The sequence below is a fragment of the Paroedura picta genome, chromosome 6 (assembly GCF_049243985.1).
Source record: "Paroedura picta isolate Pp20150507F chromosome 6, Ppicta_v3.0, whole genome shotgun sequence".
Lineage (NCBI taxonomy): Eukaryota > Metazoa > Chordata > Lepidosauria > Squamata > Gekkonidae > Paroedura > Paroedura picta.
In genome coordinates, this window is record NC_135374.1 from 79365046 (window position 1) to 79385216 (window position 20171).

A 20171-nucleotide genomic window follows, 5' to 3' on the forward strand; every position below is an offset into this window, starting at 1 on the left:
GAAAGAAATCTGTGTTTTCTGAGTCTTGGGCACTAGTAACATATTAAAGCCATTACCAGGAGTTAGAAGACTGCATATGCATTCCTGTATCATCTTTCAACTTGCTCTTCTGCTCAGAGCTTATTTCCCTTGATCAAGCAGCACACAGACCATTTATGCACTGGGAACTTCACTGCCCCAGCTCCAGCACAGGAGCACAAATCTGGGGTGGGTGAGGTACACCAGGCCAAATGCTCCCCCATATGGGTGCAGGAAGAGGTGGTGCAAACTGCCACGACTAAAACTCCAGCCTGCAGCACAGCATGAAACCTTCAGTGCATAAACGGTCACATAGAAAACATGGTGCATTGAGTGCCCAAACACCAATGGAGAGGGGGGACAACCAAGCTTTGTTATATCCTGTGGGAATCCTTCCTCATGCAGAGGCTGCATCCTTCAGCTGCATTAAGTGTCTTTTGAACAATGAAGAATTGTTTCATTTATTAAATAATATATTGTTTTAATTTCTAAGGAATACTTTCAATTCTTTTTATTAAACAGTTATTCCAACAAACAGACTTGTGTCTTAATTCATAACATCTTTGTTTTAATTTCTACCACTGGAAATCTTATTCTGTATAGATGAAGTCCATACAAAACTGCATACTAATATTTTCATCAATCATCATCCAGCTTTTATTTATTTTTGACCTGGCTTTATCTTACTTACACAGTTTAAAAATCATAATGTGTATACTGGCATAAAAGAAAATTCAACATTTATTTTACCAACTTTATTTGTAAACCAGTCATGTGCTATGAAAATAGTTTTTGCTTCTTCAAAATCCACTAATTACATTGCAATAGCATCTCGAGAATCTTTCATTCTCTGTTGGAAGATTATATTATGGATAGGAAAAATGCTGGCTGATAACTGTGGAAGGAACTGAACTAAAAAGGCTTATTAATTTTTCATTTCACTGTATTCCTAATACTGAAAAAGAGTTAATTTGCAGGCATTCCTTATGCCTGCATACAAATATAAAGGCTGACATTCTGAATTTTTGCTGGTCTTGGATCATAACAAAAGAAAACAAAAGCTTATTAAAGGAAAAATTCCCAACTGTTATGAGTTTTTTGGAAATGCAAGGCTATGGATCGCACTCTGATCTGATTGACACATGCCCTGGTCTCATTGATATGCTGACATAGTCAGGAATCCCAAATAAGCTTTCATGTGTGTGAAGGAAATTACAAACACATTATAAATTCATACCATGCCAATAACTTGGAGACAGGGGGGTAGTCATCATGCATGTGCCCCCCCTCCCATCCTGAACAGTGAATTGACACATAAATAAGTCATCTGCACAGGGCTTGTGGTTGACCACTGCAGAGGAATCTGTCTTAGTTGTCTACTTGTTTTTCAAAGCAGCATATTACTTTATTTTTATTTATTTATTTTTGAATTTATACCTCTCCTCTTTCGACAGTGTCGCCTCGAGGCAGCTTACAAAATAAAAGCTTAACTTATGTAAGAATTTCTTGACAGAGGTTAAGATTACCTGTCCTCCCTTGCCCCCAGCAAGGGATGGAGGATAGATTGGCCAGCTATAGTTTGGGAAACTTCTGGAGAGCTGACACTCAAAATTAAGTGCCAATGTACAAATTTCACATTCAAAATTCCTCACTGGAGCATTCAGAATTTTTCAGATTTTTCAGATATTCCTTTCAGCTGGTGTAGTCAGATATCTGGGGGGAAAGTCTGTTAAAAATAACACAAACTCGCTACTCATTTAGAGATGGAAAATGTAATGTGCTTTTAGGTACAAATCTGAGAAATTCCATTTCAGACTACAGTGGGGTTTTCAGATTCTTCTCTAATGTAATTTTGTTCCATGGACTGATGGAATGGTAGGTTCTATATTTCTCAGTAGCCAAAATACAAATTATATTTAAATATAAACTACCAAAGGAAACAAATAATTTGCCATTATTTAGTAGAAAATGAATAAATTTCAAGGAATCAGAAATTGTGCCAGGAGTCAAATATACTGAAGAAATAGGGGTCATACTATTGTCTCAGTATTCAGTGGGATGTACTGCTCCTCCCTTATTATTCCTTCTGAACAAGGCTAGTCATAGAAAGAGACACACACTTAATGCTTGATGCATTATTTTTTGCTGCCGGGAAGGGCATACATATCTGCACTACTTTGTATATTATGCAAAACATTAGATGCTGCATTATGAATCAGAATTAATATTAGTTCTGAACTTGCATTCCCTATATTTAAAGGTTGCTAAGACGTGTGTTAATAATTCTTTAATTATACTTTATATTCCAATTGGATGTTAGGCAAATTTATCTGGAGAGAATTAAAGGGTATTCTACCGTAAAATAAAATGATGGCATTTTGGGATACGGAAGCATTCTGCTGTTTCCAGAGGATGGTCTCTATGACTGTTATTTGGCTTCATTCAGTCAACTACTATAAGCAGCTTGATCTTTAGTATGCATTTCTCAAAAGGTCATGTAATGTTTGGAAGAGTAATACTTTAATACAACCTTCTCACAAATGCAACAGGATGTCATAAAAATGCACTGGTCACCAATTGCTCTCTAAACCATGTGAACCAGAGTACAAACGCATATACAAGGCTGCCAACCCCCAGATGAAGCCTGCAGTTCTCCTTACAAGTGAACTCCAAGCTACAGAAATCAGTTCCCCTGGAGAATATGATAGCTTTAGAGGGCAAACTCTTATGGCTCCCTTCCCTTCCAAAACTCTGTCCTTCCCAGGCTCCAGAACCAATCCATCTAGGAGCTGGTAATCCTGGATATTCTACTTCACTAGTTTGCAAAAGTAATGAATCTGTTTTTCCAAAGTAAGGAGTACATTTCTTGTGTATCACATTCTTCTAGAAAATTTCTGTCAGGCAGCTGAGTTAGTCTGTTGCACCAAGAACAAGAAACTCTTGTGGTGTCTTGAAGACTAACCAATTTTTTGTAGCATACAGTTTAAGTTCACCAAATTCATCTGCTCATAACTGATGTTTCACTTCATCCACCTGACAAAGTGGCCTTAAACTTATGAAAGTTTATGCTCCTATAAATGTGTTAGAATTTGAGGTGCTACTCAGTAGAAATAGTATGTTATGTTATGGTTAATAAATAATCTTTTGGGATTTAAAAAATAATTTCTATTTTATTAAATATTAACAGTACAAATGAATGCTTTTCATTTTATATTTTTATATTTCCAAAAGAGCATGTAAAGAATGATTGAAAGGGCATGATTTAATGAGATACAGATTATGTGTTAATAAAACAACCAGAGTTTAATATAAGCACAAAAATCATTTGTGCATATATTAAACTCTGGTTGTTTTAGCTAGATGACACGGGCTTCTGGAATAGACTTGATTTGTTTGCTTCTTGTTTCCTTGCTTACTACTAGCTGATGTGCTTCAAGATGCTTCTTCTAATTCTTCTGTCAAGAATAGTCCAACATGGAACAAAGAAGCCATAATAAACCGCAAAATGAAAATCACTGAACACCTTTTTTTCCATAGTGAAACAATATCCACCCCACACTTCTTTGTGCTTAATGCAGACTTTGTAATTATTACCTCAGCTGTAAAGGAAACATCGCAGGTGTTATGTTTAGTAGCCTGACCTTTGAGGAAAGGCAAACTAGTTCCCACTGTAGAATAAGAAATCAAGGAGACATCAATAGAGAGCTGCCGTCATCATACAGGGAACACAATTCACAAGATCCACTATAAAAATAATGCCACGCAAAACCGACTATAATGCAACAATTGCATGGAAAAGTAATAAATGCTAATAACTTTGTTGTGCAGTAATAAGGATTTTAAAAAGTTATTGATAACACCACTGAAGCCCAAGTTGCTTTTTAACACTGTAACATAGACATGGGTGGGACATTTATAAATCATGTGTCTTAAAGAACTTGTAATACACAATGAATCTTAAAATGTGGTTACTCTGATCAAGTGGGTACAAATTCAGAAGAAATGTTCACCATGCAAAAATGACATGATTCAAATCATAGTTATTTTGTCCTGCAGAAAATTAACTTAAGAACTGGGTCTGGATTGAATGGTGCAAGCCATAGAGTGGGGGGGGGGAGATGAAATATTAAACAGTAACTGAATTACACTTTGTCTCTGAATTTCTACAAAAATAGGCAGAAACAACATATGTCTTCATAAACCATTCGTTTCTTGAATATAGTTCAGTATAATCTATCTAATAATAAATAAATGGAAACTGGGGGGAAATGCAACTGGTATCTAGTTGCTTTGAACACAACACTTTGCATTTGTTATACTGCAGTCATAAATAATTCCTTAAATAAAATTTGCTATTTTCCCCTCTCAAGTTGATGGTGTTCTTCCATGTGCCTCTGTCCACACAAACCACATCACACTGATGCATGCACCAACCAAGCAGTTAACTCTTTCAGCACAGACTACTTGTTATTCTCACCGCACAGTGAATTTTCCTACCCTTCTAAAGACTTGTAGTCAAACAAGGAAACTTGCTGAGTCTCCAAATCGCAAGGAGAACACTGATGAGGTGGAAAACTCATCCATGTTATAAGAGTAACACATGCCACAGTCTTCAATCAGAAAAAAAAACAGCTTAATATCTGCAGCTGTGCATTCAACCATATCTGCCACAATTTTCCTTTGGTTCGGTCCTCAATTGGCTTCTATGTATTTAAATCTCATTTTAACAAAAAACTAAGTGCTGTACAAAACTCTCCTGTTAGTCCAGTAAAGGTCCTTTAAAAATTCAGATGCTGACCCTGTCTTCTGGAACCAGCCTAGTTAAACATGATGGATTCAGGGTCTTGATTTGCCATTTGAGCCATATGTCTTAACACATCCTTTTTTGTGATGATGCCCAGAAGCCTCCTAGAGAAAAAGAAAATGGGAAAAAATGGAAAGGTCACTGACTGGTCATGAGTTTGTCATCCATTTTTCAAGTTTCTGCTAGAAGCATCTTCTCTAAGAACTTTGCCTAACAGAGCACAGCTATTTAAAAATACTTTCCCCCTTCTCAAAAGACCAAGAGAAAGGCATTTTAGAAAGGCCACAGTTTCCACTAATGAATAATAGGTTACTTTTGAACATTTACCACTTCGAAGGCTATGCTACACTTATTACCACAAATAATGTGTTTTGATTATGTTTTTCATCCTCTAGCGAAAAGATAAATCTGTTAAATTTCCTCAGGCTGCATTCCTGAATGCACTCAGTTGTTGGACAGGCAAGAACATGTCCTCATATGACTTCCTCTCCCAGAATATATTTGCAAGAACAGTTTGGAAATTCCAGGCCAAAACAGACTTGGCAGAATCCAGGTCAGAATGTATGGCAAGTCTCACAGTCCAGAGTCTCAGGAATGACTGTCAGAAACAGTCCTATGAAATATGACCTGATTATGAATAAGGGCATTTTCAAAAGATTTCTCAAGTGCAATTGAATTATACAGGCAAGAACCCCTAAAATTCCAAAAGATGGAACTCTCAAGGACTCTTCCACTCCACCATTTCTAAACAAACATTCTTTATACAGCTACATTTTTCCTGAGTGTTATTATGACCAATGGTTGAAATGATTAATGATAAAATTCATTAATAATTAAATCCAAGCAGCTTGTTAACTAAACTGTAAATCAAAAGCTCATTTGTGTATTCCAAGTTATATAAATGCACTCTTGTTGCAAAGGCATGTAAATAATCTATGACAATTTGTAACAGTGACAGTTACAAATATTGCCATGTTGTAGGTTGCCAAATCACAAGAACAAATTAATTTATTTTTAAAGCAATGAGGCCTGTAATTCCCCAAAGAATGCGTACATTCTGTCTGATCTTTTTAAAAATGTAAAAAGAAAAGGGGGGGAGAGATCAGTGCCAGCATCAGCTTTGGTTCAGGTGGGGCAGAGGCCGAGGCTAACCCCTGCTGTGAAATAATTGTTTTTCTTGTTGTCACAGCCGACCCTGAATCCTATCTCATATATGTTGGAGTGCTTACCTAGATTCTGTCTGCATTAAGAAGCTTAATCATGGCACACATCTATACTGACAATTTCAATTGTGGTATTTGTTGAAGGATTAAATCCATTGAATCAAATATGTAACTCTTTGGGAAATTCCGCACATTGAAAAGAATAGTGTCACGCCAGCAAAAGTTCATGACACTATTAAAAATTGTGCTCCCCGCCCTCTTCCTCTCACCTTCTTCCTCTTCTGTTTTCTTCTCCCACTTTCTCCCACTTCCTAGCACTTCACACTGCTGATTAAAATGGCGGAAGGGAAGAACATGCTATACATGTGAGTCTCCCCCTGCCTATTACTCACTGCAGGCAGCCAATCACCTTTCCCCCCATTTTAAAGAGACAGTGATTAATTCTCTTTTTTAGTGAAAATTCTCCATTGCAACACCTATCATAGATGCATAATGCTTATTTTAATGCCACCCCTCAGGCTTGAAACTCAAGAACAATAATTGCTTTCACTATTTTTGGGTGCGGGGGGGGGGTGCTTTGTGCATTAACTGGTGGGGAAAATATTTCTTAGCAACACATATTCATTGCTCCAGGCTCTTTGCTCAAAAAAAATTTAAAACCCTGTTCGAGTAGAAGGGAGAGGAGGCGGGATCAAGGGTGGGTGCTGGAGATGGAGATTGCGCTACTTTGCCCATGATCTTGGTATGTGGCTTGCTGCTTGCTCGCCTCCTGCTAGCGCCAGATAGTTGGAGGAATCCACTTTTGGGGATTCCCCAACTATCACTTTAAAATGGAGGATTTAGCTGCCGGTTTGCTGTTGTGACACTGGATGCAGATGATATCATGTAAAATGTAAAAAAAAAAAAAAAAAAGCATCTGCATAAAGTTAGTATTTCACTTTTTTACTTGGGTGCGGAATGCACCTTTGTTTTAAAATGAGTATGAATATTTCACCAGTAAAAACAAGGGCTGTTTTTTCTTTTATTATTAAGTTATGGCTCTCCTGATCCAGTGTTGAGTGATAATATTAAGTTCCCTTCCTTCTGTTGGATGGTTCCAAATGAAAGTCTTCAGTATGTTGGAATTGTTCTACTTCTTAAGCATTTTGGATGGATGTGTATTGGCCTCTCACATCCAATGGCGAGAGAGGAGAAAAATTTCTGCAAATACTGGGACAGCTCCTCCAGAACAGCATTGGCATTGCTTTTACACAAATGACGCCAATTTTATTGAAAAGGACTCCAAATGTAATAGCGGCCAGGAAAGTGTTTGGTTAAAGGACAAAGGGGCTGTACCAAAGGGAAAAGGGAGCTCTGATGTACTCTATCACACAAGGTCCAAAACCTGGAACCAGTTCTGACATAGATACAGTAGTCTAATTAAAAACATAGTTTCAAGTAGGTAGCCACGTTGGTCTGAAGCAGCACAACAAAAAATCAAAGTCCATTGGCACCTTTAAGACCAACAAAGATTTGAGGCGTGAGCTTTCGAGTGCAAGCACTGAGGAAGAGTGCTTGCACTCGAAAGCTCATGCCTTGAATAAATCTTTGTTGGCCTTAAGGTGCCAATGGACTCTGATTTTGTTTTGTTGTGAAAATATAGTGTTTGGGTTTGTAGGCATAAAGTTAACGTCTTTCTTAGCTTACTAAAATTCATTTAAATCAAATTATTTCTCCAAGCTTCAATGGTTGATTGCTATTCTTAAACTGGGTATTCTAGAATATTCGGATGTTACTATGGGGTTCCAAATGAAATACATTCTAGAGCAAATGCATTGACAATTACAGCGCAGTTTATGTTGCTATGTCCAGCAACTATTTCAAACAAATCCCTGGCTTCCTCACTGATTTAATAAACAGACAAAATCTGGCAGTTTAGGGTGATGAATAGCCAGAGAATGTCCTTAATGTCAGAAAAGCACACACTACTGAATTTAAAAATCACTTCCTATTTAATACCATCCAGTTCAACTGTGAAATTAGCACCCAAAGCACCCAAGCTTGAAGATGTCCTTCATAATGTGGAACATCAGTGGCTCCCTCACTGAACCTTGGCCTACACTGCTTAGAATCTAATTTGAGCTACTGAGGGACAGTCTGTATTACTTGCAAGGTCACTGTTTCACTTGGATTAGCTTGTGACTCATATTTTGAATTCTTGCAGGCACCCAAATCATATGCACTTTTTTCAGGAAAAAAAATCTTAATGTAATTATTCTTTTCATGAGTCACTTACTTCAGAATTTTTATAAACACTTTTAGACATGTTTAAGTCTGGCTAGAAGTTCAAAACAAAATCAAAACATTTGCTAATAATGACATTGTGTTGGCACTCCTCACTAGCTGCAATATACCAGTTTCTCTACTGGATTAAAATTAACACATATTTGGCAGCCACTTCACCTTCAGTTTAATTATGTGCATAGTGAATGCTGCTGTCAAGATGATAAAGAACAAGAATGTGCATGCACAGTCATGAGCTTTAAGGGGAAATCATTTCAAAAGCTCTAGTGAATTTGTCAGTCCCAGTTCAAATGTTCGGCAGAGTTCCTTCCATGATAGAGAAGGAAGCGGTATTTCCTGTCATTCACTTCAAAGAATCTCCAAGCAGGGATTGCCAAACCAGCACTGGAATTTGGTAATTTTAGGACTTAACAATCTTATGTTCATCCCTGCCATAGTAATGCATATTAATGCAAAGTAATGCATATTTTAAGCAAGAATCGCAAAATGAATATTCAAGCAAACTTGAATATACTATATTTAGGATGATTCTTTCCTCCACTTTTAGTAAGAAAGGTTGAATCCTATGAATCTATACTACTAGTGGTTTAGCCCTCCAACAGAACACATTTGTTCTACATGGGCAAGGCTCTTTATGGTAAAAGTAAGTTTCATCACTAGCAGAACAAGTCATAACATCCAACGTCATTGTAAACATCTTTGTTTCCTTTGTATTCTAACCCAGTGGTCCCCAACCTTTCTGAGGCTGTGGACCAGCAGGGCATTGGGGCGCGGCCCGTGGCCCACGCGGGCCACGCCCATGCATCGCCCGCGCCAGCGGGCCACGCCCGCGCATTGGGCTGTGCCCGCGGGCCGCGCCCACGCACCGGGCCACACTCGCGGGCCGCGCCCGCAGGCCACGCCCACGCATCAGGCCGCGCCCACACGGGTGCGGCCAGCCCTGATTCCCTCTCCCCGCCCTCCCGCAGTAAGAAGCTTCCCGGGCCGCAAGCTTGCGGCCTGGGAAGTTTTTTACTGCGGGGGGGGCGGGGAGAGGGAGCCGCGGCCCGGTGCCATGGCCCGGGCCGCGGCCCGCAGGTTGGGGACCACTGTTCTAACCTACCTCTTCTTGTTCTTTTTAACACAAGATTAATTGATGTAAAACTGGATTCATTTTGCTCACCCCACTACTACACTAAGACATACCTTTTGCCAATGTAATGGGCACAAGTTAGGCAAAATTAAGAATTTAATTCTCAATGTTTTCAACATACATGATTAAAATATATGTTTAAACCTGCCTCATTTAAATTAATGAGAAATAAAAGAATTTACATTTGGCTGGATCATATCTTATTTCTTCAGGCACATTATCAGAAGTAAAGGTAAAGGTATCCCTTGTGCAATCACTGGGCCATGTCTGACCCTTGGGGTGATGCCCTCTAGCGTTTTCATGCCAGTGCCTTCCCCAGTCGTTACCATTTACCCCCCCCAGCAAGCTGGGTACTCATTTTACCGACCTCGGAAGGATGGAAGGCTTGAGCTGGCTGTTGGGATTGAACTCCCAGCCTCATGGGCAGAGCTTCAGATACCACGCCTGCTACCTTACCACTCTGCGCCACAAGAGGCTCTATCAGAAGTAAGCCTATATAAATCTTGTCTGCATGATGATGAATATACCGGGGGGGGGGGGGCGGTTAGCAACATTTTCATACAAATCCATCCTAGAGTAGAAGAGTCCTTGGGAATAAAGAAAGAAAGAGGAAAGGTTGTGGCTCAGTGGAAAAGCCTCTACTTTGCATACAGAAGATCCTATGTGCAGCACCTGGTATCACTAGTTTAAAGAACTATGCAGCTGGTGATAAAGAGTCTTCCCCCTGAGATCCTAGAGAGCCAACATCAGTCTGGGTAGTCAACACTGACCTTGATGGACTGATGGTCTCAATTATAGCAGTGTCACATATGTCCATACTTGTGCCTTGAAAGGTCTACTCCCAGTGCACTAGTATTAAAATTAAAATATTCCAGATTGGATTTTCAGCTTTCTGGTCTGGAGACTGAACTGGACAATTCTTTTCCAACAAAAGTAGGGCTTCCAATCATACATTAGTAGAAATTGGTTGGGAAAATGTTGTTGGAAGTGTCCCAGTGCTCAAAGAATTCTGCTGTCAATACTTGCTGGACAAACAGACAATCTAAGGAGCATCCAAGGAGCATAAACAATCAGGCTCTCCTGCCATGCCAATATCCTGACTCCAGCCTCATATTCTGCCCAAATGTATATATGCATCCATACCCACTGCGAGTGACAAGACACTGTCGGAGGCCAAGTTTTCGGAAGATGTCTACCACTGTTTCCATTGGTGTGTGGTCTGTGACAGTGAAGGGACTCAGATTAAGAATGCGACGGAGCTTCAAAGGATGTGGGCTATTTGCAGGTAGTTCTGGAGGGTCTTCTGTGAAGTACACAATAGAATTGCTGACTACCCCATCCTGGCGCTGCCGTGCGTTCTCTGCGTGACATGGAGTGAAGAAGACAGAAAAAGTTATAATTCTGGTATCCCCTTAAAGTGATAAAATTGGAGAAAGAACCAGACAACTGTGCAGTTCTAATATTCATAATTCCGATAACTCACTCACTGTTGTATCAAATGCTCACTTGCATGTTGAATAAAGCTATATCAATTAACTGCCACTGATCAAATATTTATTTTATCCAAACAGAGCTGCCAAGTCCCAACTGGGAGGCAGAGAATCGCCTGTCCCAGCTCCCACTGCCTGTACCACACCTAGCGGTGGAGGGAGAAAAATGTTTTTAAAAACCAGCAATACCAGAAATGTTTACCAGAACAGAAAACAAGTAGCTCTAGGTATGTGGGAGTTCCTACAGCTACCCTTCTTCAGTTCCATTTTTTTAAAGTGGTAGTGATATAGCCCTACTCCAACCTGCTCACAAGTTGCCTAGCATCCCTATACTGAGTAGAAGTGTTGGATTCTATACCCCACTTTTCTCTACCAGGAGGAGTCTCAAAGTGGCTTACAATCGCCTTCCCTTCCTCTCTCCACAACAGGCACCTGGTGAAGTAGGTGGGACTGAGAGAGCTCTGACAAGACTGCTCAGTCATAAGAGCACTATCAGGGCTGTGACAAGTCCAAGGTCACCCAGCTGGCTGCATGTGGAGGAGCAGGGAATCTAAAACAAATCCTAGCTCTTAGTCCCTTCTTTTTCACAGGTTGCTATTGATCTTAAAAAGACACTTTCAACTGAAATGTATACATTTAATGTAGCTCATTTCTATCCATTACAAAGAATTGTCTCTCACTTTTCTTATCCCAAAACCAATGATATCCAACACATCTCAGCCGTATTATATATTTTCTAGACTCTCTCTCTTGCAACATCAGTAAAATTAAAACTGTTGAAGCCTAGTCTGCCATCACCTTAAGAGGTTCCAGCAGTCTTTGAGTTCACATGTTATTGTAGATTTATTACAATTTACAGGGATATTATCTTCTTCCCTGTTGTCTTATTATAAATGTGCCTTGTTTTCCAATCCCATTGTGCCTATATTTCCCTGTGCTCATTACCCACAGTTCATATTAACCTGGATGAAAACAGGTATTTGAATCTGAACTACAGTAACAACTGCATATAATTAAGAAAAGAAGATGAAATGAAAGAAGAATATATAAATTGAGAATGTTTGCTTCCTTCTCAGATGAACATGAGACACATTTTTTATTCCTGTTAAGTAGTGTGACATTGCTCTTCCTACAAAAAGAAATAACATCAGTAAACACATGCTATGCTATTCCTGAAAGAACCAGTAAAGGCCTCAATATACGTAAGTGTGTGTGTGTGAAAGAGAGAGAGAGAGAGAGAGAGAGAGAGAGAGAGAGAGAGAGAGAGAGAGAGAGAGATGATCATGTATTAGGCTAAGGTTTTTTATTGTAAATTCTAAATCCTGATTCACAAACAATTTGCTCATCGTTTTTTCTTGACAAAATGTCTGTTAAGTAATTGAACATTAAGATGCCTATACAATATGGAGATGTCACTCACTGATTGCAAGAATCAACTCCCGTCTCTGTGCAAAGCCAATGAGACGTTCTGAGTCTTTAGAAACCACCACTGGAAAGCCATTGTAGTCAGTCTCTTTGATTAATGTCTCCACATCTTCCACGGTCATACTGTCTTGTGACAGTACAGAGAGAGGAGGCTCTCCACGCCTAGGCCTCATAACATCTGTGGCCAATGTTCTGTGAGTAAATTCATCCTTCACATCCAGAAAGGGATACCCGTTCAAGTGTATATGTGCCTCATAGATCCCTTCTTTCCCAAAGGCATCAGCTACCCATTTGCTTGTTACTGCTGCTGCCATCAGAGGTACAATGTACTCCAGTCCTCCTGTCAACTCAAACATGATCACAACAAGAGAGACTGTCATTCTGGTAACTCCACCTAAAAACAAAGAAAAAGAAAAAGGGATCTTTCAAGCATTCAATTAATGGTGAAGAAGGTTCTCATCCTTAAGATACTTAGTTGCATTCCCAGAAGCCTATAATTTCATCTTATTCAGTTCAGTATTACTAATAATTTACAAAAACAGCCATTCCTATGGGATCAATGTGACATTGGTGAGGATGGAGAGGATAATAAGGGCTTCATGCATAAACTTAATGTATTCAAAATACTTCCTTGACCCACATAGACATATCCTAAGTGTTTCTAAATTCTATAGAGTCTTGAAGTTGGATGACAGCCAAGAACTCAAGATTTTAGCCAAATATATGTACATTCATAATTTATTTCTGGAACTTCAAAACTCTTTTCTTGTTTAGGAATAAATGGCCTCTGAATATACCTATAATCTTATATCTAAATTCCAAAACAGCATATGAAAATCATGAAATGTAACTAGTCAGATGGAATAGGGAATAAAAATGTCAGTATGTTATTTACAAATAGTCTAGATTTGATCAAGGGCCTCATTTTAGCCAATAGCATTCTTCTCTCTTTGAGGCACATTCAAATCCAATATGCATCCCCAATAAAACTGACATGATAAAATTATCTAGTTAAACCATTTCATAAGGTAACATGTGAATGTAGCTTTAGTATCAATAAATCATTAAATCAAAAATGATCAGTACATTGTACCTGCACATCATACAACAGCTGTCTCCAACCTTATTGAGCCTAAGGGCATCATTGGATAAGGACACTATATTATGGGCACAGCCACAAAATGGCCACCACAATGGCTGACACAGGAGGTAAAGCAGCCATGAATGCCAGCTACAGTTTACCTTCAATCACCCAGTGAAGATCCTTGTGTTGTATTATCAGCTGCTGCCAAAGTAACATTTAAAAAAATCTGCACATCCAATCAGATCTCCAATGGCCAAGTGAAACCCATGCTGGGCAAAAGCCCCACCTGGACTCACCTACTTTCTAAAAACCCTTGGAGAGTACCAGGAAAGGTGCCAGTGGGTGTCATATAGCCAATGGGCACAGCATTGGGGACCCCATCATGAATCATGAAACAAGGATGAAAATTATATATAGTACCTAAACAGGCGGCAGCTCCCACCATGGCATAAAGTCCTGGGGTAACACAGTCAGCTCCTGGTCTACACCAGTTTCTGAAGATGATCCAGTCATGGTGATGGTAAGCCAGCTGTTCCACTCCAATTCCAACTATTCTTCCAGCTATAGCTCCTACAGCCATACTGGGTATAAAGAGGCCTGAAGGAATCTCAAATAACAAAGGGAAAAAGGAGAGGAATGTCAAAAGTGGGGGCTTAATTATGCAGATGAAAGTGATGTCAAATTTCCATTTCAGTGTGACAACTAAGGAAACATTTAATTGTTTGAAGAACAATTGTTTATTATGTCTCATTACTGCTTTCAGTAATATAGTCAATCCACTTAAAGTATCAGAAGGTTTACATGTATTTCAGGCACCAATTTCATATGTATGTACTTTGGCTAACTACCCCTCTCTAGTCCAGGGTCACTTAGAAAACTACCAGGAGCCTTTGGCACTAACGAGTCTTTACTATAGCACTGGCTTTCTTTACCATTATATTTATGTATTTATATTTATATAACCTCCCTTTCGTCTCAGGGTGGTTTACAAGGAACATTTGTTTGATACATAATGTATAATGCACTACAATATAGTTAGGTAACAGTGTAATTAACAATGCAGTAGCTTCAGCAATTGTAACATAACATGGGTAACAGCAATACGTTTAGAAGAAGAGTTGGTTCTTATCTGCCGCTTTTCTCTACCCGAAGGAGTCTCAACGCGGCTTACATTCACCTTCCCTTTCATCTCCCCACAACAGACACCCTGTGATGTGGGTGAGGCTGAGAGAGCCCTGATATCACTGCTCGCTCAAAACAGTTTTATCAGGGGTGTGGGGAGCCCAAGGTCACCCAGCTGGTTGCATGTGGGGGAGTGCAGAATCGAACCCGGTATGCCAGATTAGAACTCCGCACTCCTAACCACTACACTAACTAGCTCGCTCAGCAACCAGTGTTTTGTGAAATCCTGGGGTTTCTTGGCAAGCCTGGAAGGGTTTCCTGAATGGGTGGGAGTTAACTATTTATATATATATTTTAAATTTGAGAAACATTTATTGGATATGACCACACATGGTCATGTTGACCTGCCCCTCCTCCCCAAATGGCCAACAATGGGCCTAGAAGGGGTGGGAAGGGGAAGGGCCCTAGGTGGGCATGTACACACAATGCTTCCCAATCATATTATGTATGGCAACATTTTGAAGTTTTTTGAAGGCTGAAGAATGTTTCAGGGGTTCCTCAATGGTAAAAAAGTTGAGAAAGGCTGCTTTAGCCTGTAACTGGTACAAGTTTAACTTCTGTTTTTGAAGAAGCTGACAATTAAAACTATTTCATGTTCACTCATCTGCTTTAAAGATTTATGCTCCTGCTGCATACATGGGTTCCTTGTGACCTTAGTTCTTGACTGTGATTTACTGTGCACTTTATTTTTGTGTCTGAGCAATATCAGATGAAGCAACCATGAGAATGATCATATTCTTTTGCAAACTGCGGCCAAAATTAAATGTATAACAAATGTCATACCCTGCCTTTCTCTCCAGCGTGAACCCAAAGCAACTCCCATTGTTCTTATATTCGCCATTTTATCTTCCTAACAACCCTGTGAAGTACATTAGGTTGAGAAGACATGACAGCCCTAAGTCTCCTAACAACTTTCATGGTAGATAGGGATTTGAGCCAGGTTCTCAATCAGATGCTCTAACTACAACACCAGACAGGTTCTAACAGGTTAGGGAAGTTGTTTTGTAACACAGGGGTTATTTAGTACCATTCCTGTCTGTGCTGGCTGTACCCTCCTGGCTTCTCATGAACAAACATTTGTTTCATTTGCAAATTGTTGAGAAATGTTCTAGTGCTAATCTGGGCAAGGATATTCCAAGTCCCATCATAACCCTGAAGCAGGTGGCCAATTCTGGAATTCCTAGCTGATTTTTAAAATATTTATTTATTTATTTATTTATTTTAAACATTTCCATTCCACCTTTCCACAGAAACTCAGAATCCCCAAAGCGGTGAACATTAAAACATCACCTGAAGGATCATCTGTTTGCCTATACTCCCAAAGAGTGACATGCTCCATTCATTCCAACAGGCTGGTAATCCCTTTCTCAGAAGAAGATCACTTGGCCTCGACTAGAGCCAGGGCCTTTTTGGCCATGGCCCCAACCTGGTGTAATAAGCTCCCCAATTAAATCAAGGCCCTATAAGAGCACAAGCAATTCCTGCAAAACAGAGCTCTTCTGCCAGGCATTTGACCGAGGCCAGTAATGGGGGCTCCCTACAAAGTGGACCCATTCTTGCACTGGCGTTCCGTATGTTCCTAAGTTTATGATTGCTGTTTTGATTGCTTATGGTTCCATCTTATTGTTACAAATGCTTTCAATGTAATCCAATCATATTCTCATGATTCTGCCACTTCTGGGTTTTTCAAAGAATGAAGAATGTTTCAGGGGGTTCTCAATGGTAACAAAGTTGAAAAAGGCTGCTATAGCATAAACTTTCAGGGACTAAAATTATAGAGAATAAACTTCCCTGGGGTTGGAAAGGGCATGGGAAATATATTGGCCTGTAAACATCTTCCACTGCTGGTTGACAAGACCCAAGTCAATGCACTGAACAGGTTTCAGCTAGAAGTCTACATTTCAATCAGATATGATAATCCTATGGATGCCAGATGTAAATCCTTTAGAACTGAGTCACTGCTTAAGGAATGGAGCAAATATGGCATCACAATGGGTCATATAGTCAAATGGTATACTGTACTAAAAACCCATGCATAGTTGCATATATCTATGTGCTTCCAAGACGTTGCCCTAAGCACACTGTACCTTTCATTGTCATGTTATGTCACAATCACATTTCTCCAATTCTGAACTCAAATCTGAATCATATGCTGAATTTACAAGCATAGTGGGCTTCAGCTAGTTTCCTTGCATTATAGTCTTTTAAAACAGCCAAAGAGAATGTTTTGTGATTGTTTATTACAGAAGAAAAGCCACTGCTTGTTTACTTTTTCATGCAATTGTTCTATAGTATAACTTTGTTTTGAATCCAACGAGTTTTATTTTATCCAGCAGTTGAAAAGTTCTCTCAGGATATGGTTAAATATAAATTTGCAACAATAACCACTCAGATCTTCACACACAAAATGTTATCAGAATGACAGATATGACACTGTGTTTTTTCCCCAATGTAAGTTATTACAAATGCATACTAATAGCACTACAGTTCTATCACTTCATGTAAAAGTTGATGTCAACATTATCTTCAAATTTCAGTTGTTTCCCCTTACTCTTTTGTGATATGCAGTGAAAAATTAACTTTTACCATTATTATTTTGTATGATCCAAACCAGCATGCTTTCCCCACTTTTTTATTGAACCTGGTAATGATGTATGTTCCACAGGTAAAAAGACTATAAAAAGAATTTTTAAAATATCTAAAGATGAATCCGTGTCATTGAGGATATTCTATAACTTCATCACTAGATCCTTCCTGTATAATTTAGATTGGATTTGAATGACTTGTCAAAGGCAGTATAAAAATGTTAACAAGGAGCCTGGCTTCTCTCACAGGTGAAATCAGGCAATTAAATACTGTGTCCTGGCTTGTCAAGAGGCTTTGTGATTTACTGCCTTGCTTGCCTGAGGTACAATCAAGTCACCAGTCCAGTAAAACAATATAGAAAGAAGGTGAAAACATCAGTCAGTTCCACTTGCTCCTTTCATCTTGGTAAGAGATACACTGAAGATTGTAAAAGAAAGCTTTTCCCAGGGGCAAAAGATTTATTGATCAGGGTTAATTTATTTTACATCAGACTTTTAACAATGAATACCAGCCTGGTATTTTTAAGACAAATTAGAACTGAACAAGTGAAGTGACTCCCTAGACCATTCTTTTTCAACATTTTGTCTGTGGAAGAAACCCTGAAATATTTTTCAGACTTCAAGGAACCCCAGAAGGGGTGACATGACACTTCTGGGAAGAGAACATTTACTATTTCCACTGTGGAGAAAGAGACTAGGCCTGTAGAGCAACAAGGGAAGTGGGCTCCAGTGACATGTAATTATGTCAGCAGCAATCCAAACTTCTGGGAAAGGCTGCGTAACTCCTAGGAAGCTCTTGAATATCTCCAGGGTTCTCCAGAATCCTGGGTATAGTCTGCATGGGGATTTTTACCCACTGCCAGCTTGAATAAATCACTCCCGTTTACACTGAATTTGCTTTCCATTTTGAATTTGGGTGCTTTACATTTTCCCTCTGCAACATGCATGAATGATCCAAAGTGACCCTACCTTTCCCCCGTGATATCCAGAAGTAGATATAAGCCTCAATATTTCAAAAATTGGCATCAAATGTGTAAATGCGTAGATCTCTGCTTTTTGTGAATTAATTTGCTGCCTCATGCCCCCAATGCTGTAGCAAAGCAGTCTTCCCTGATCGCCATGGCATCAGTTCAAAGGCTTCCTGGTTCCTGGTTGCAAGGCATCACCTTAAAGTGACTGCGTTCCAGAACCCCTAACTTCTCTCAGCAGAGATTTCCTCTTGGATTTATTCTCCCTCCTCTGCTGTCTCTAATCCTCCCCCCACACACACACACACAAATTCAAGAAAAGAAAGAGACTCCTGCTGTGCTTGGCTCCCCTCCATGCTCTGAGATTTCCCAATTGAAAACACAAATTCTTAGTAATATCCACAATATGGACTAGTACAGAAAACGAGTAAAAAAGAAACATAATAATTAAAGTAGTAGAACCAGAATCTTTTGATTTTAAAAAGGTATATTATCTATTAACGATTAAAATGAAACATTCTAAGTTTTTTGAGGTTAGTCTAACATGTTTGTTGGCATCACATACAAGTAACATTTAATACTACATTCTTCAATTTTTTTAAAAAAGCCTTTTGAATTTCAGAAGTTTTTATTGCATTTGCACTTTATAGATAATACTGAATTCCTTAAATTTTGTGTCTATAAATGTTCATCTATAAAAATTCCTTACCATTCGTACCCAGAAAAACAGAACACAAAATAAACATGATGTACACCAATAAATTGAATAATGACTACAATGCTAAGAACTGCAGAGTCAAAGAAGAATATTCGAATACTTTAATACACTAAATTCAAATGTTAAGATTCTCTGAATTTTGGGCGTGCATCAAAGTCTCAGAGAGCCTAGATGATCCTACACAACATGAAAGTTTAAGTTAAGTAAGTGTTATGAGAATACACAGCAGATTAGGGTTTATTAAGGTTCCATTGCAGTATAATGTTTCCTGACTATTAAATAATGTTTTCAAATGATCCCACAAATGAGCTGTTTATGAGATAATTTAAAAAATAATAATTCTATGGGGAAGCTGAAGAGTATTCACAAAATATTATTTTTGAGGATGAGCCCGTGAAGTGAGAATCTGAAAATATTCCCTTGGCTCTAAACTGGAGAAACAGATATTTGCAGTAAGAATTTACTTTGGATTTCAGATTGGTGACTGAGATCAATGGAAAACAAAAGCCATAAGGCTGAGACAGAGTCCTATTCCATACTGCCATGTTCCTCATAGTCTCTTAAAGCTAGCACTTATTTGGAAAATTTACCCAAGTTGATGTGAAAGATTTGTCTAAAAAATGAGGAAACTCCCCAAATCATCCCTTCAACAAAACCATGAGCAATCACATTAAAAAAAATTCTCCAAATATTGGAAACTTCATATGTCAGAAATTTAGGCTTAGGCAATTAATGTTGTTTTGTCCAGTTTCACATCCTGCAAGACTTGCCTGAATCTGGGTGTCTTCCAGAACAAAATTAAAACACTTCCATTGTAGCTTTGCCAATGGCTCAACAAGGTGTTGAGACTGCCATTTAAGACTGGTCAGTTAATACAACAGCCAGCATTCCATAAGCTCCTGCCAACAACCCATAAGCTCTCCTTCAAGGATTTCAGAAAGGCTTTAAAAGTTTGTGTTAAAGGCTACAAAAGAAAGAAACTGAGCCTTACAGCCTTACTGTCACCGTCAGAATTTCATCAACACAAGGAATGGGGAAGCCTCAATAATTGCACAAAAGAAGGGCATGCCCAAAATGATTAAAGAAAAGACTTGTGCCTTCACAGGGAAGTCTACCATAAAGTCTGATGGCCCTCCAGCTAAATCAAATAGATTTACTTAGGATATGATACATCAAACCAAAATGCATTATGTCATACAAGACAAAAAGTATGAAGCAACTGTAGTAAATGTTTAAGAAAAACAGTGTTGAAAAGTTGCATATTCCCTTTGTCAAGAGATCAGAATTGGTTCACTTAACATTTACTTCAGGACAATGGC

The 20171-nt window shown here is 38.9% G+C and overlaps 1 protein-coding gene across 2 annotated transcripts in view; it reads right to left on the bottom strand.

Moving 5' to 3' along the window:
- Positions 1–569: 569 nt before the first annotated feature.
- Positions 570–20171, bottom strand: part of CLCN4 (chloride voltage-gated channel 4) — a 40381-nt gene continuing 20779 nt past the window's right edge. For both annotated transcript variants that reach the window (XM_077343257.1, XM_077343258.1), the window contains 4 exons: positions 13820–14006; positions 12311–12709; positions 10544–10760; positions 570–4926 (listed from right to left, as the gene is read on the bottom strand). In XM_077343257.1, coding sequence (XP_077199372.1) covers positions 4836–4926; positions 10544–10760; positions 12311–12709; positions 13820–14006 — 894 coding nt within the window. In that variant the 3' untranslated portion in view covers positions 570–4835. The remainder of the gene's footprint in view (positions 4927–10543; positions 10761–12310; positions 12710–13819; positions 14007–20171) is intronic.